A 17919-nucleotide genomic window follows, 5' to 3' on the forward strand; every position below is an offset into this window, starting at 1 on the left:
AGATACACATACACACACACATCTTTTCATAGGTAGCTATTAATGAGTAATGTATACAGCACCTTATATTAATGATGTGTGTTATGTTATTGTCATCCAGCGTTTTTTATGGCATATCAGTGGCAATATTATTATTATTATTATTATTATACACTGATGTAAAGCGTATTTAAGTTACTTAATGTGGTTAAACTGTAGTTCCTTTGTGTGTACTTGACTTCTCATAAACTAGACACCCCTGTCCCAATTATGTAAAACTTTTACGTGTACATGTTATTTAAATTTTCATAAAGTTACCCCCCCTCCCATCCCCTCCCCCCTTCAGCACTTGTCGCATCATTGTTACTTGCTGACACCAGCTTCTATGGTAGACATCCTTTTATGTTATAAGGCACCTAATACTAGAAGGGTTAAGAATAATTTCAGAGCTGCGTCATTCGGATATGATAACAGATGTGTACATATTTTCTGATAAATTCGTTATTAGATTGTTCATACTGATGCCGTTTTATAACATAAGGTGTATTGGGCATATGCTAGATTCAGATTACTGAAATTAGTTTAATCAAATTGCTTAGTGATGGACTGTGTGTTCACACATGTTGTAAAAATATGAATAATTTCAGTTTCTGTATGACACCATCACAAGTGAATATAGCCTTGGTGTCTTAATTGGTTACACTATGTTTAATGCAGGAGTAGGTTTAATAATAAATAAAAAAATAGGAACACTGATACATTACTACGAATAGCATAGTGAATGCATTATTGTAGCCAAGATAGACACGAAGCCCATGCCTACCACAGTAGTATAAGTTTATATACCATCTAGCTCCGCAGACAACAAAGAGATTAAAGAAATATATTATGAGATAAAAGAAATTATTCAGATAGTGAAAGGAGACGAAAATTTAATGGTCATGGGTGACTGGAATTTGATTGTAGGGAAAGGAATAGAAGGAAAAATAGTAGGTGAATATGTAATGGGGATAAGAAATGAAAGAGGAAGTCACCTGGTAGAATTTTGCACAGAGCATAACTTAATCATAGCTAACATTTGGTTTAAGAGTCATGCAAGAAGGTTGTATATGTGGAAGAGGCCTGGAGACATTGGAAGGTTTCAGATAGATTATGTAATGGTCAGACAGAGATTTAGGAACCAGGTTTTAAAGTGTAAGATATTTCTAGGGGCAGATGTGGATTCTGACCACAATCTATTGGTTATGAAGTGTAGATAAAACTGGGGAAATTGCAAAAAGGTGTGCATTTAAGGAGATGGAATCTGGATGAACTGAAAGAACCAGAGGTTGTAGAGAGTTTCAGAGAAAGCAGTAGAGAACAATTGACGAGAAAAGGAGAAATAAATGCAGTAGAAGAAGAATGGGTAACTTTGAGAGATGGAAATAGTGAAAGGAGCAGAGGATCAAGTAGGTAAAAAGACGAGGGCTAGTAGAAATCTTTGGGTAACAGAAGAGATACTAAAATAAATGTCGTGTGACTAGGGCCTTCTGCCAGGTAGACCTTTCGCAGGGTGCAAGTCTTTCAATTTGACGCCACTTTGGTGACTTGCCTGTCAATGGGGATGAAATGATTATGATTAGGACAACACAGCACCTAGTCCCTGAGCACAGAAAGTCTCCGACCCAGCCGGGCCCTTAGGAGTGACATTCTATTGTGTTGACCACTAAGCTGCCGGGTTGGACAGAGGAGATACTGAATTTAATTGATGAAAGGAGAAAATATAAAAATGCAGTAAATAAAGCAGACAAAAAGGAATACAAACGTCTCAAAAATGAGAGCGACAGGAAGTACAAAATGGCGAGCAGGGATGGCTAGAGGATAAACGTAAGGATGTAGAGGCATATTTCACTAAGGGTAAGATAGATACTGCCTACAGGAAAATTAAAGAGGCCTTCAGAGAAAAGAGAATCACTTGTAAGAATATCAAGAGCTCAGATGGAAAACTAGTTCTAAGCAAAGAAGGAAAAGCAGAAAGGTGGGAGTATATAGAGGGTCTATACAAGGGCGATGTACTTGAGAGCAATATTATAGAAATGGAAGAGGACGTAAGTGAAGATGAAATGGGAGATACAATACTGTGTGAAGAATTTGACAGAGCACTGAAAGACCTAAGTAGAAAGAAGGCCCCTGGAGTAGACTACATTCCATTAGAATTACTGATAGCCTTGGGAGAGGCAGCCCTGACAAAACTGTACCATCTAGTGAGAAAGATGTATGTGATAGGCGAAATACCTCAGACTTCAAGAAGAATATAGTAATTCCAATTCCAAAGAAAGCAGGTGTTGACAGGTGTGAAAATTGCCGAACTATCAGTTTAATAAGTTACGGATTCAAAATACTGACACGAATTCTTTGCAGATGAATGGAAAAACTGGTAGAGGCTGACGTCAGGGAAGATCAGTTTGGATTCTGTAGAAATGTTGGAACACGTAGGGCAATATTAACCCTACGACTTATTGTAGAACATAGATTAAGGAAAGGAAAACCTAAGTTTCTAGCATTTGTAGACTTAGAGAAAACTTTTGACAATGTTGACTGGAATACTCTCTTTCAAATTCTGAATGTGGCAGGGGTTAAATACAGGGAGCAAAAGGCTATTTACAATTTGTACAGAAACCAGATGGCAGTTACAAGAGTTGAGGGGCACAAAAGGGAAGCAGTAGTTGGGAAGGGATTGAGACAGGGTTGTAGCCTATCCCTGATGTTATTCAATCTATACATTGAGCAAGCAGTGAAGGAAACAAAAGAAAAATTTGGAGTAGGAATTAAAACCCATGGAGAAGAAATAAAAACTTTGAAGTTTGCCAATGACATTGTAATTCTGTCAGAGACAGCAAAGGACCTGGAAGAGCAGTTGAACGGAATGGACAGTGTCTTGAAAGGAGGTAAGATGAACATCAACAAAAGCAAAATGAGGATAATGGAGTGTAATGTAATTAAGTCGGGTGATGCTGAGGGAATTAGATTAGGAAATGAGACACGTAAAGTAGTAGATGAGTTTTGCTATTTGAGAGCAAAATAACTGATGATGGTCAAAGTAGAGAGGATATAAAATGTAGACTGGCAATGGCAAGAAAAGCGTTTCTGAAGAAGAGAAATTTGTTAACATCAAGTATAGATTTAAGTGTCAGGAAGTCTTTTCTCAAAGTATTTGTATGGAATGTAGCCATGTATGTGTTGGTAGGGCATATTCTGAGGCATCAAGGGATCACCAATTTAATATTGGAGGGCAGTGTGGAGGGTAAAAATCATAGAGGAAGACCAAGAGATGAATACACTAAGCAGATTCAGAAGGATGTAGGGTGCAGTAGTTAATTGGAAATGAAGAAGCTTGCAAGGATAGAGTAGTATGGAGTGCTGCATCAAACCAGTCTCTGGACTGAAGAGCCCAGCAACAATAACAACAACATTTTTATCCCCAAACTTCAGATATGGACTTGACATTGGAATTGTTTCGATTATTGTTTGGTTTTTATGCTCTTTGTTTTTAACAATACTGCTTCCTATAATGTTTCACCATTTCTAGTCTCTGTATAGATTTCTGTATGCCGGTGATCTCACCAAATTGTTGGTTTGTTTTGTGACACTGTAATTTCAGTGGATTTTTTTAATAGAATCAAGTGAATACTATATTACATAATACTGTATGCAGTATGCAGTTCCTCATTTTGTTAAGCTGTTTGTATCCTAGAACCTCTGATTTGTTCTGATATGGATTTGACATTGGAATTGTTTTGCTGCTGCCAGTCTGAATTATCCATGGTAGCTGGATTGCCTAATATAATTGTTTAACACCACATATCTATGTACGTTTTCATATGATGTAGGTCTTACTAAATGGTCAGTTTGTTTTTATCATGTGACATTGTAGTGTCAGGTGACTTTGTAATAACATCATGTGACTGTTGTATTACATATTATTGTACATGTCTATGTATATTTTTATACATGGTGGTTCCCACCAAATGGTTGGTTTGTTTTTATCATGTGACATTATATCACGCAACATTATAATAGTGTCATGTGACTATTATGTTACATAGTATTGTATTGAAAAGAAGTGAAAAAGGAAATAGGAAAAAATAATAAAAAGGAAAAAAGAAAAGAAAAGAAAAATTGTACTGAGGGGGGAAAAAACATTTTAATTAATTTGAATCTTCTTTTATTGTATCTCTTTTATTGTAATCTGGGTGCATGTGTATCTCTCTGTGGCTGTGCTATAGTGTATACACATTTTGGAACTTGTTCTTTGACCTTGGCTCGTAGCTTATTTGATCAGCAGTTGTGTGTTAACCTATTGAGTGTTGCGCCTGAGCAATGGTGCTGTTCACATACTGCTGTTACAAGTTTTCAATGTTTTCTGTTTGCTTAAGCTGGTATTAGGGCATTAAGTATCATTTTATGACATTTTCAAGTCAGCAATGGTGTATACTTTTCTGGTTAAATAGCATGTATGACATATGAAGTTGTCACATAGATATTTTTCATAAGTACATTTTATTTTTCTGACTAATAATTCTCATGAAAATGAAATTTGTGTTGATATTCACAGTTTTCACTTTGTTTCTATTTTCGTGCTGGCACTGTGAAGATAGTCTGGTGGTGAATAACTACACTCCGGGAAATTGAAATAAGAACACCGTGAATTCATTGTCCCAGGAAGGGGAAACTTTATTGACACATTCCTGGGGTCAGATACATCACATGATCACACTGACAGAACCACAGGCACATAGACACAGGCAACAGAGCATGCACAATGTCGGCACTAGTACAGTGTATATCCACCTTTCGCAGCAATGCAGGCTGCTATTCTCCCATGGAGACGATCGTAGAGATGCTGGATGTAGTCCTGTGGAACGGCTTGCCATGCCATTTCCACCTGGCGCCTCAGTTGGACCAGCATTCGTGCTGGACGTGCAGACTGCGGGAGACGACGCTTCATCCAGTCCCAAACATGCTCAATGGGGGACAGATCCGGAGATCTTGCTGGCCAGGGTAGTTGACTTACACCTTCTAGAGCACGTTGGGTGGCACGGGATACATGCGGACGTGCATTGTCCTGTTGGAACAGCAAGTTCCCTTGCCGGTCTAGGAATGGTAGAACAATGGGTTTGATGACGGTTTGGATGTACCGTGCACTATTCAGTGTCCCCTCGACGATCACCAGTGGTGTACGGCCAGTGTAGGAGATCGCTCCCCACACCATGATGCCGGGTGTTGGCCCTGTGTGCCTCGGTCGTATGCAGTCCTGATTGTGGCGCTCACCTGCATGGCGCCAAACACGCATACGACCATCATTGGCACCAAGGCAGAAGCGACTCTCATCGCTGAAGACGACACGTCTCCATTCGTCCCTCCATTCACGCCTGTCGCGACACCACTGGAGGCGGGCTGCACGATGTTGGGGCGTGAGTGGAAGACGGCCTAACGGTGTGCGGGACCGTAGCCCAGCTTCATGGAGACGGTTGCGAATGGTCCTCGCCGATACCCCAGGAGCAACAGTGTCCCTAATTTGCTGGGAAGTGGCGGTGCGGTCCCCTACGGCACTGCGTAGGATCCTACGGTCTTGGCGTGCATCCGTGCGTCGCTGCGGTCCGGTCCCAGGTCGACGGGCACGTGCACCTTCCGCCGACCACTGGCGACAACATCGATGTGCTGTGGAGACCTCACGCCCCACGTGTTGAGCAATTCGGCGGTACGTCCACCCGGCCTCCCGCATGCCCACTATACGCCCTCGCTCAAAGTCCGTCAACTGCACATACGGTTCACGTCCACGCTGTCGCGGCATGCTACCAGTGTTAAAGACTGCGATGGAGCTCCGTATGCCGCGGCAAACTGGCTGACACTGACGGCGGCGGTGCACAAATGCTGCGCAGCTAGCGCCATTCGACAGCCAACACCGCGGTTCCTGGTGTGTCCGCTGTGCCGTGCATGTGATCATTGCTTGTACAGCCCTCTTGCAGTGTCCGGAGCAAGTATGGTGGGTATGACACACCGGTGTCAATGTGTTCTTTTTTCCATTTCCAGGAGTGTATATTATAGGACGTCACAGTTTACATCACACATTTCTCCAACTTTGTTGGTGCTGTTGACAGTAGCCTGAAATTTTTTTGGCAAATGTTAAGAAGAGAAGAAAAGAGTGGTTAATAAAAAGTGGGAGGAGGATTTCATTTTTGCTGAGAGAAACAGTAAAGTGTCCTTTGGGTCAAATGATATTCCCATAGTTACAGACAAGTCATCTTAAATGCCATGATACTAATCATTGCAATTTCAGTAAAGGCTTGCCTCTAAAATAAGACAAGGCACTGGCGGAACTAAAGCTGTGAGGAGGGTTGTGAGCTGTGCTTGGGCAGCTCAGTCGGTAGGGCACTTGTCTGTGAAAAGCAAAGTTTCTGAGTTTGAGTCTTGGTCCAGCACACAGTTTTAATCTGCCAGGAAGTTTGTAGGCTTTCCTGTTGGTTCTCAGTTAAGGCAATCTGAATCTGCATCATTAAAGGAAAATTTCAAGGTCAAAGTAAAGTTATGTCCATGTTTACAAAAGAAGCAGGTGTAATGTGATGCTAGCATTGACTTGGCTTTTATTGTGGCAAAAGCAGAGAAACCTCACACAATTGGGGAGTTTATAAAGAAGAAAATTTTGTAAAAACTAAATGGTTAATCAAATGCCCACTGCTAAACATACAGTAGAGATGTGAGTTTCTGTTACCATTTGTAATATTGTATGCAATTTCCAAAAAATATTAGTGAGTGTTCAGCAGTGAGCCAGGCTTTGAATAAGTCTACAGATATTGAAGATCTACTGTAACTTGTCATACTTGCAAGATATCTGTCATATTTATTGGAGGTGGTACAATAGCTCTTAGACCTGTTAACTCTGAAGGCTATTACATGACTTGTGTCTTCAAAGAAACTCTGGATGGCTTTTTAGTGAAATTGATTAAATGTGATAATTTTGGGTTCTATCACTTCATTTACGCTGAGTGTTTTATGTTTCATTTTGCTGAACACCATTTTAATAACTGTTGGTTACTATATGGTATTGTGATTTTATTTAGAGAACCATCACAGCATGTTAAAATAATTCATCACTATTTTTCATATAGTAGTCGAGCACTATGAAGGCTGCTTCACTTTTTGTTTTTGTACATTATTTGTGTACATTTGAAACATGTTTCTTTCACACAACTTTTTTGAAATAGTTAAATGGAACAATTTCATGTAGAAGAGATTTAATGAAAATTGTGTAATATTGTATACAAATGGTTAAAGGTAAAACATCTAGAACTTTGTGTTAAACCTTTGAGCCTTTGACAAGAGAGGGTAAGTATTAGCAACTTGCAGATTTGACTTTGTTATAAATGATGCACCATATTGTCACAGATACTTTGTTCTTTATCCATCTTCTGTAACCTTCTATTTTTCCTGTGTGATTTTGTTACACAGTTTAAAGGTGAATGAGAAACTGATTCACTTCCAGGTTCTTCTCCCAGTTGACTCACATTGCTCAAACTTAAATTTTCTTTCAAGCTCATATGGTGTTTACTTTGTGGCCAATCATTGTAGTGCCCCACTTTGGTGTGGCATGTGGAAGTAAAGGCTTTTTTAGTTTTAATTGAGTACCTGTTATTAATACCATTTATACTAATTTCTTGTAACGACAATAAAAGTTTCAACCTTTGGTAATAATATCAGACTTGCTATGAATTACATGTTAAACTTGAAATTATCTTTTACGTATATGAAGGCCGGTTGATCCAAAGAATGTCCAGGCTGTGGAGAAACGACTGATGCAAACAATGGATATGATACTAGTCAAGAAGAAGAGAATAGCTCTTGTTAAGAGGGGTACACTAGCAAGTAGTGCAAGAATGGGATCAGGAAACACCAGCATCTGGAGTATGTTTAGGACTGTAACTAAGACCATCAGCAGTAATAGTACAGAAAGTATCCTTTTGACACAGTACTTTTCCCCGCTGTTTGCACTTGCATCTATTTGGGCAGGTTGTGCTTTATGTGCAATCTGATGTATTTAGTACCTAAAATTATTGAATATATTACTTATTTCAGTTGTAAAGAGCACTGTGCATAATAATTTTAGTAGTATGTTTCAATGTTTTTTGCAGTTATTTTTATCTCAATTTTACAATTTTTTCTGAGCACCACATGGAGTTAAATTGGGGAATGGTTGATTTATTAATTGTTGTTGTTGTTGTTGTTGTTTTTGTGTGTGTGTGTGTGTGTGTGTGTGTGTGTGTGTGTGTGTGTGTGTGTGTGTGTGTGTGTGTGTGAGGAGGAGGAGGAGGAGGAGGAGGAGGAGGAGGAGAGGGGGGGGGGGGGGGGAGTAGGTGGAGACGGGGCTCAGTGCAGTGGGCAAATTCAAGTGGACGTGGGATTGCATGGTTGTACAGATACATGAAACGACTTGTGCAGGATGGATTGACATGGAGAGCTGCATGTTTAGCTGTCTTCATACTGAGCCCTGCAACAACAACTAACATAGAACGCTCGCAAGTTAGGCAACATAATTTGATAAAAATGGAGGATAGAAAAGTTATTTCACTGTTATTCAAACTGTAAAATTAAAGATTAATACATGAAATTGACTTCAGAATTACAGATTAAATGTCTACTTGGCTATAGAATTTCAACACAGGTTTCATAGGATGTCTTTTGTACTGTTTTATGTGACAGATGTACACATGTATAAACAAAAGCAGAATCATTATTGGCAATGTCATATGTGTTAATGACTTCAACAAGTGAATTTTCATATTCTAGTTTCCTACAAAAATGCAGTCATCCACATGTGCACAACCTCATTAGACAGTCCCCTAATCATCACACAAAATCTGAAGATTGAAAAAATTCTCCCATATAATGAGAAACACAAAACAATTAAACTCTTGGTGATAGCACTGTTTTCATAATTTAATTTGGACTATATTTAATGTGTTAATTGCTAGGCAGATCATAAGTGAAATGTTTAAAATGCTTAAGTTGAGCAGAGAACAGTGTCTTGGAGAGGAGGGGAGGGAATTAACTTTTTTGAACATGAATATATTGAAACTGAATGTGAATTAAATGAAGGTATGACTTTTGACTTATAACCCTATGAACAGAAACAGTATAGTTTTTGGTCTATGAGAAAATAATGCTGGCAAATGCCACTTAATTTTATGTAAAATCTATTAATAATATTTGTAAACCCAGCACCGTATAATATTTCAGAACACATACATAAGATATGCCTGTATCAAAATGAGATTCCAGGCAAGAGACAATGAAATTGTCTAACATTTGTTTTTGTTTATCATCCGGTTACTGACAGTTGATGGAAGCAAAACTGTGTCTATGTCTACTTTTATATCTATATACTTCTGTCACCATTAATTTCAGTCAGCTTGTGAGTGCTACAGAAATGCTGCATGAACTCAAATGTGAATCCCTGTTGTACCAGAGGCTTGCTTTTTATGAAACACTATTGACAAAGTTTAGAGAATAGGTTTCAAGACAGGCTGCAGAATGATCCTACTGTCATCAATATAAATTCTGTGTAAGGACCATGAAGACAATATAAGAGAAATCACAGCTCTTATGGAAAAATATAGACACTAATTTTCCCTTACCTTCACTTTTGAGAACAAGAAAGGGAATGACTAGCAGCCATAGAAGCCACCCTCTGCCATGAACGGTGTGAAGGCTTGCAAAATATAATAGAGGGAAACATTCCACATGGGAAAAATATATCTAAAAACAAAGATGATGTAACTTACCAAACGAAAGTGTTGGCATGTTGATAGGACACACAAACAAACACAAACACACACACAAAATTCAAGCTTTCGCAACCAACGGTTGCTTCATCAGGAAAGAGGGAAGGAGAGGGAAAGACGAAAGGATGTGGGTTTTAAGGGAGAGGGTGAGGAGTCATTCCAATCCCGGGAGCGGAAAGACTTACCTTAGGGGAAAAAGGACAGGTACACGCGCGCGGTGCGCACACACACACACACACACACACACACACACACAAGCAGACATTTGTTTACAAATGTCTGCCCGTGGCTGCACGTGCGCGTGTGCGAGCGCACACCTGTCCCCCCCCCCCCCCCCACCCCCCCCCCCCCCCCCCCCCCCGGCAAGTCCCCCCACTCCCGGGACTGGAATGACTCCCCCCCCTCCCCCAAAAAACCCACATCCCCTCATCCCTCACCCCCCCCCCCCCCCCCCCCCCCAACGAAGCAACCGTGGGCCGCAAATGCCCGAATCCCGCTTGTGTGCCTGTGTTTGTTTGTTTGTCCATCAACGTACCCACGCCCTCGCCCAGCAAGTCACATCATCCTTGTTTTTTTTATATATATACACACACAAAATCCAAGCCCTCACAACCAACGGCCGCCCCGTCAGGAAAGAGAGAAGGAGAGGGAAAGACGAAAGGATGCAGGCCTCAAGGGAGAGGACAAGGAGTCACTCCAATCCTGGGAGCGGAAAGACCCACCCTAGGGGGGAAAAAAGGACAGGTACACACTCGCGCACACACACACACACACACATACACACACACACACACACACATCCATCCGCGCGCACACACAGACACAAGCAGACATTTGTAAATGCAAAGAGTTTGGGCAGAGATGTCAGTCAAGGCGGAAGTACAGAGGCAAAGATGTTGTTGAATGACAGGTGAGGTATGAGCGGCGGCAACTTGAAATTAGCGGAGGTTGAGGCCTGGTGGGTAACGCGAAGAGAGGGATTGGAGTGACTCCTTGCCCTCTCCCTTGAGGCCCGCATCCTTTCGTCTTTCCCTCTCCTTCCCTCTTTCCTGACGGGGCGGCCGTTGGTTGCGAGGGCTTGGATTTTGTGTGTGTGTTTGTGTTTGTTTGTGTGTCTGTCAAATGTTGATGGACAAACAAACACAGGCACACATGCGGGATTCGGGCTTTCGCTGCCCACGGTTGCTTCGTTGGGGGGGGGGGGGGGGGAGGGCGAGGGACGAGGGGATGTGGGTTTTGGGGGAGGGGATGGGGAGTCACTCCAGTCCCGGGAGTGGGGGGACTTGCCTTTGGGGGGGGGGGGAGGGGGAGGAGGACAGGTGTGCGCTCGTGCATGTGCACGTGTCCATCTGAACATGTGCACGTGTCCATCCGAACACGTGCAGGCACGGGCAGACATTTGTAAACAAATGTCTGCTTGTGTCTGTGTATGTGTGGATGGATGTGTGTGCGAGTGTGTACCTGTCCTTTTTCCCCCTAAGGTAAGTCTTTCCACTCCCGGGATTGGAATGACTCCTTGCCCTCTCCCGTAGAACCCACATCCTTTCGTCTTTCCCCCTACTTCCCTCTTTCCTGATGAAGCAACCGTGGGTTGCAAAAGCTTGAATTTTGTGTGTGTGTTTGTGTTTGTTTGTGTGTCTATCAACATGCCAATGCTTTCGCTTGGTAAGTTACATCATCTTAGTGTCTGCAAGCCTCCACACTGTTCATGGCAGAGGGTGGCTTCTATGGCTGCTAGTCATTCCCTTTCTTGTTCCCCTCAAAAGTGAAGGTAAGGGAAAATTAGTGTCTATATTCTTCCATAAGAGCTGTGATTTCTCTTATATTGTCTTCATGGTCCTTACGCTGAATTTATATTGATGACAGTAGGATCTTCATGCAGCATTTCTGTAGCATTCGCAAGCTGACTGAAATTAATGATGACAGAAGTAATAACATGCCTCTTAATTGGTTTGAGGTTTTTCCTTAATCCAACCTTGTGGGGATCCTAAACACTCAGGCAGTACTCAAGAATGGGTCGCACAAATGTTCTGTATATGGTCTCCTGTGTAGGTGAGTTACACTTTTCTAGAATTCTCCCAGTAAACCAAAGTCAGCCATTTTCCTTTCCTACAACTGATCTTACATACTCTTCCCATTTCATGTCACTTTGCAATGTTAAGCCTAGATTTTTAATCAAAACATTATTTGATTATTTTTTGCATTCACATGCATTAATGTACAATGTTCCACATTTAGAGCAAGCTGCCAATCATCACATCAACTAGAAATTATGTCCAAGTTATCTTGTATGCTCCTATAGTTACTCAAAGATAACACTCTGTTGTACATTATAGCACCGTCAGCAAATGGTCGCAGATTGCTGCCCACCCTGTCTGTTAAATCATTTCTGTGTATAGAGAGCAACAGTGATCCTATCACATTTCCCTGGGGCACTCACAAAGGTACCTCTATCTGTGACAACCACTCATAATCCAGGATGACATCCTCGGATGTGTTACTTAAAACATATTTGAGTTGGTTTCCAGGCACCAAGGCCTCTGTTTCTCTTTTTATTCCTGGATCTTCACCAAGAGATGATCTGTACTTCATTCTTTGTCATTCAGATTGATGTGACCACACTGGAAGCATTGCATCATTGTTATGTGACAGTGCTTGTTGCTGTAAATGTCCAACAACTTGGAATGGAATGCTGCAGCATTGTTTCCCTTCAAATGCAGGAATAAATGACCATACAATATTCCACTTTATCAATGGGCCATGCCATTTTTTTTGTGACTCTCCTGGTGGTGGGCTAGGTACGGTGGCGCAGGGATTTCAATATGCAACAGAACTCCAGATATATCTGCAAACAAATAAAATATTATTATGTACACAGTTCCACACAGTTCCATAGCATCTGCCACTAAGCAACTGCTTGAGAAGAAAGCAACTTTTCTACAAATATTTACAAGCAGCATACGTGAGAGAGTGATTCTAACACTAAACCAAAAGCACGCCATGCCCAGGTAATAGTTGGCAAAAGTTCACGCAAGAGAACTTGAATTGGATGATGGCGGCTCGCAGTGCTAGTTGCCACCCATATACACTTGCATTGTTGACATGGCAAGCTACTTCCTACATTGTTAAAACAAAGGACTATACCCTCCTGTGCTATATTACATTTATGTAGATTAAACTGCATATCTTACATCTCCATACAGGGAATAAATTAATTTCTTTGATGTAATTTTTTGCTATAAAAATATATTAAGAAACAGAAGTTGATAAAATGCTTTTAAAATAGCTAAATAGTTAATTAAATTAATTGTAAATATTCATGAATATTGTTAACTTGTTCTCACGATATCACTATTCAAAATAAAATAAAAGAAGAGAGAGTGAGAAAGAGAGAAAGCAAAATATATAAAATATGAGTTATCTGAGGAAGGATGGTCAGTATTCAGGGATATGATAGGAACAATCATTTGAAGCAAAAAATTCTAGTAAACTTGGGCTCAAGAATGTGTACCCGAAGAGCTATGAACACTTCTTTATCTCTGATACTGTCAAAAAAGTCTCTTCTACTACAAGCTCATTGCTTTCCATATTTTGGGGAGGAGGTAGTATGGACCAAAAAATGAAAAGGAAAAAAAAATCATGTTGTAAAGTGGGCTGCAAAATGTATAACTTAAGAGTTACGAGCATTTTTTCAATGAAAGAAATGTGTTTCACAGTAGCAAAGATGAACAGGTACTCAAAGCTCTTAAGGTATGCACTGTAGATATTTCTAGAAATTTTTTTCTTGTTTTGGTACATAATACCACATCTCAGAATATGGACAGCAAAGAACTTGCAGTAGAAGAGATGTGTTTCACAATATTAAAGGTGAAGAAGTGCTTGTAGCTCTTAAGGAATGCATTTTAGAGCCCATGTTTACTATACTTGTTTTGCTTCAAATGATCATTCCTGTCTTATTCCTGCATGTTGGCCATTCCTCCTGGGACAACCTGTATGTAATAAAAAATGTGTATTCTGTAAAAACATACTGTAAATAAATGAGTATATTAAGAATAACTTTCTCTGTATGCATTTCATTTGATGTAGTTACAGTTTCTGAAAGAGTCAAAAGTATGTGCAGTACATTAGCTAAATCTTCATGTGCCCAAGCTACCTTCATTTATTTTATAAACACAAATGCATTCACATATTCGAATATTTGTATCCCATGTTATATGCATCTGGTGTAGTTTCATGTGTAAATTGTTATTTTTTATTTATGCAAATATCATATATAAAATGCAATAATTATTTTTATTATGCCTCAGATGGCATACAGTATCTTAAGTCTGTTCATTATACTCACTACAGCAACCAAATTAAGACAACATTTCTTCTCTCCTTACAAATATCATATTCTTTAAGTGTACAAGTGTATGCCTCATATCCTTCAAACATTATCAACAATTTTAAGCTATCATTCAAACTTATCAAATAATGAAATTGATTCTCTTAACCTCAAGTCTCTATTGTGAATAGGCAAAAAACTCTCGTGTTCTCTACACTTGTACCTTATATCAACAACATGACCCTTGAATATGTATATGCTACAAAAAAGATTGTAAATCAAAAATTAACTAAGTGACACATGCTAACAAACTACTGGCAGGCAAACACAAATATATTGAAAGGGGAACATATGTATTACACATATTGCACAGCATTATACCCATATAGTTTGCTTTTTATTAATTTTTTTGACATTCCAACGTCTTTAGCACTTGTACACTTCACTTGAAAGAAATAAAGAAAAAAAAAATCTTCACGAATTTTTGTTATTTCTAGTAATGGTGCTCTCTGTCACTGTACATGTAAATTTTTCAGTGTTAGGAATGCTGAGGAGGGCTATTGGACCTTATAATTGAAGGGCATTGTGGTTCAGCTGACCTTCTATATAGACTGCCAATCTTGCTCATGCATATTCTTGAACATCACCTCATTCGAGTAGCATTGCCCACTCATTGGTCCTCTCCCCGTACTGCTGTGATGTCTGGTATAAGGAATGTGGCAGGTGCTCAGCTAGAGTTCAGACCCACACTTTGATGTTGCATGAAAAAAACACCATGCACATGTTAGAACATTTATCATAGCTGCCATGCTCACAATCATGCAAAGAAACTGCTCTGCTCCTTACCTGCTCTGTGAAATAACGACAAATATACATCACACAAGCATAGTATCTCTTGTCACAGTCATTCATGTTTTGTTATTCAATATGATATTGCCCTTGGAAGTGCACAATATACGAAACAAGAACTTGCACTGTCACTCCAGCTGAAGCACAATGTCTATTACAACTTAACTCACTGCAGGCAAATACTGGTAGTCCCTTGCCACCCACATATTGCATACTTTATTAGTTTAAATAATTCACTTTTGCATATATGTTTACATCTCACTAGTTTCGTTAGTATCCTCATCTGTACTTCTCATACCATTGTCCTCCTTTAAATCCTGATGTTGCAGTACCAGAACTGATTCTTAGAAAATCATCTTTCTGTTCTTTTTTCATATCTGTAGGTACCATTTTTCAATAAATTCATTAAAGTTTTGCTCTTCCAAGAATTTCTTGTAAAACTCACCCAGACCAAGAAAAGCTTCTCGCACTGTCATGCCGGAAAATTTTTTACAGCAGGCAACTTTGATGGATGTGTTTCAGTTCCTGTTGGTGAGATTATATGTCTTAAAAATTTGATTTGTTTCTTCGTAAAATCTAATTTATCTAAGTTCAGTGTCACCTTCCTAGATGTTGACCTTCAGCTCAGAGATGGCTACATCAGTAACTCTGTCCATATCAAACCTACTAACCACCAGCAATACCTCCACTTCAACAGCTGCCACCCATTCCGTACCAAGAAGTCCATTCCATACATCCTAGCCACCCGTGGTCGTCGCATCTGCAGTGACGAGCAGTCCCTCTCAAAATATACCGAGGGTCTCACTGAAGCCTTCACTGACTGTAATTATCCTCCCATCCAGTCTCCCACTACCGCCTGAAGTCCCACAGTCCAGCCACAGAGGAACATTCCCCTCGTAACTCAGTACCATCCGGGACTGGAGCAACTGAATAACATTCTCCGCCAGGCTTTCGATTACCTCTCGTCGTGCCCTGAAATGAGAAGTGTCTTGCCCACTATCCTTCCCACCCCTCCTACCATGGTATTCCGCTGTCCACCGAACCTGCACAATATACTCGTCCATCCTTACACAACCCCTGCTCCCAATCTCTTACCTCATGGCTCATACCCCTGTAATAGACCTAGATGCAAGACCTGTCCCATACATCCTCCTACCACCACCTACTCCAGTCCGGTCTCTAACATCACCTATCCTGTCAAAGGCAGGGCTACCTGTGAAACCAGTCATGTGATATACAAGCTAAGCTGCAACCACTGTGCTGCACTCTATGTTGGCATGACAACCAACAAGCTGTCTGTCCGCATGAATGGCCACCAACAAACTGTGGCCAAAAAACAAGTGGACCACCTTGTTGCTGAACATACTGCCAAACATGATATCCCTCATCTCAATGACTGCTTCACAGCCTGTGCCATATGGATCCTTCCCACCGACACCAGCTTTTCTGAATTGCGCATGTGGGAACTTTCCCTGCAATACATCCTACGTTCCCATAACCCTTCTGGCCTCAACCTTCATTAGTCACTGTCCTCACCCACCCAGCCGTCTCCCTGTTCTCATTCCAGCACTACACAGCCGTCATTTCACCGCCACACCCAGTCTTTAATTTCTTTTTATTTCTTCTTTTAATTTCTCTCCTTCTGCTACTTACCCCCTGCCCCCTCCACACCCTCTCTCCTGCCCTCCGCCTGAACTACAACAATTCAGCCACTCTCACCATACTATCCCTCCCCCTCCCCGCCCCAGCCTCCTCCTTACCCCCACCCAGTTGCCACTCCTATCATGCACTGGTGCTGCTGCTCGCAGTGTGGTTTCAGCTCTCTGACTGTGTGTGTGTGCAGACCTTCTACAACTCTATCTTCCCTGTAAGTACAATTCATTGTCAGAAATGCATGTTTTTTAACCTCTAAAGTTCCTTTTCTAAATCAACAATTTTGATCATAGAAAAAGACAAAAAGTAACATACACTGCTCTTGGTTTGTGACTGTGAAAAGACGTCTTTACTCTTCACCAACACCAACGATGTAAATAAAGAATTCTGCACCTTACAATGATAGTGTGATCCATTGAAATGCATAATGACTGTCGCAGAAACTTTTTTATTTGTATCGATCAGCAGCCGCAGCCTTCATAATGCCATCCCTTATGGATGAAATATTCGTTCTTTACTCACATCGACTCAATACAACCAATGTAAGATGTAACTAATTCTAATGTCTGATACAGTGCATATTTGAAGGAAACATGCTTTGCATTCTCCTAGTGGTGCTACTTGTGTCACCCTTATGTGACTGGTCCAGAATTTAAATAGACGTCTTCTTTCAGATGAAGACACCTGCATACCAACTATTAATTATCTCGCACAACTCCTTCTCGGTTTTTATTTATTTATTTATTTATTTATTTTTTCTGTCAGTGTAGTGTGGCTGAGACTGCATGAAACTTGCTTCCAGAGTCTCCATATGTCTCACTCTCTTAAATTGTCATTAACACTTCACTATGTATGATGTAGTTTTCATGTAATAGATCTTGCCTTGTCCCCCTCTGGTCTTCAAAACCAACCAGGTCCAGTTAGGAAATTCTTTTAGTTTTCCATTTCTTGATGTGTTGATATGCATTTCTCATTATTATTTCTAACTAGCAATTGGTCTGGTGACCTCCTTCGATTATTCATAAATTTGCAATAATCATTGCATCAGTATCCTCTCTGTTGGAACTGATCACCTGATTATCTTGCCCCTTCATTATTCCTGTAATTACCGTAAAAACTGTACATCGAGCAGTCGTCAAAAGCATGCCTGTGTTCTCTCTCTGATAACTGTTGTTCCTGAGTGTCCATTGTTATGGAAATTGCCACAGCTGCTGTTTTTCTGTTCAAGGCCATGCTATTCATTCCGTTTGCTGCTTCCTTCATTCCTCTGTCTCTACTCTTTGACATTGCTTC

The 17919-nt window shown here is 40.5% G+C and overlaps 1 protein-coding gene across 2 annotated transcripts in view; it reads left to right on the forward strand.

The window, feature by feature from the left end:
* Positions 1–17919, forward strand: part of LOC126162682 (Golgi pH regulator A) — a 112477-nt gene that overhangs the window by 47528 nt on the left and 47030 nt on the right. For both annotated transcript variants that reach the window (XM_049919337.1, XM_049919336.1), the window contains exon 5: positions 7769–7968. In XM_049919337.1, the coding sequence (XP_049775294.1) occupies positions 7769–7968 (200 nt within the window). The remainder of the gene's footprint in view (positions 1–7768; positions 7969–17919) is intronic.

Source organism: Schistocerca cancellata, chromosome 2 (genome assembly GCF_023864275.1).
Source record: "Schistocerca cancellata isolate TAMUIC-IGC-003103 chromosome 2, iqSchCanc2.1, whole genome shotgun sequence".
NCBI lineage: Eukaryota > Metazoa > Arthropoda > Insecta > Orthoptera > Acrididae > Schistocerca > Schistocerca cancellata.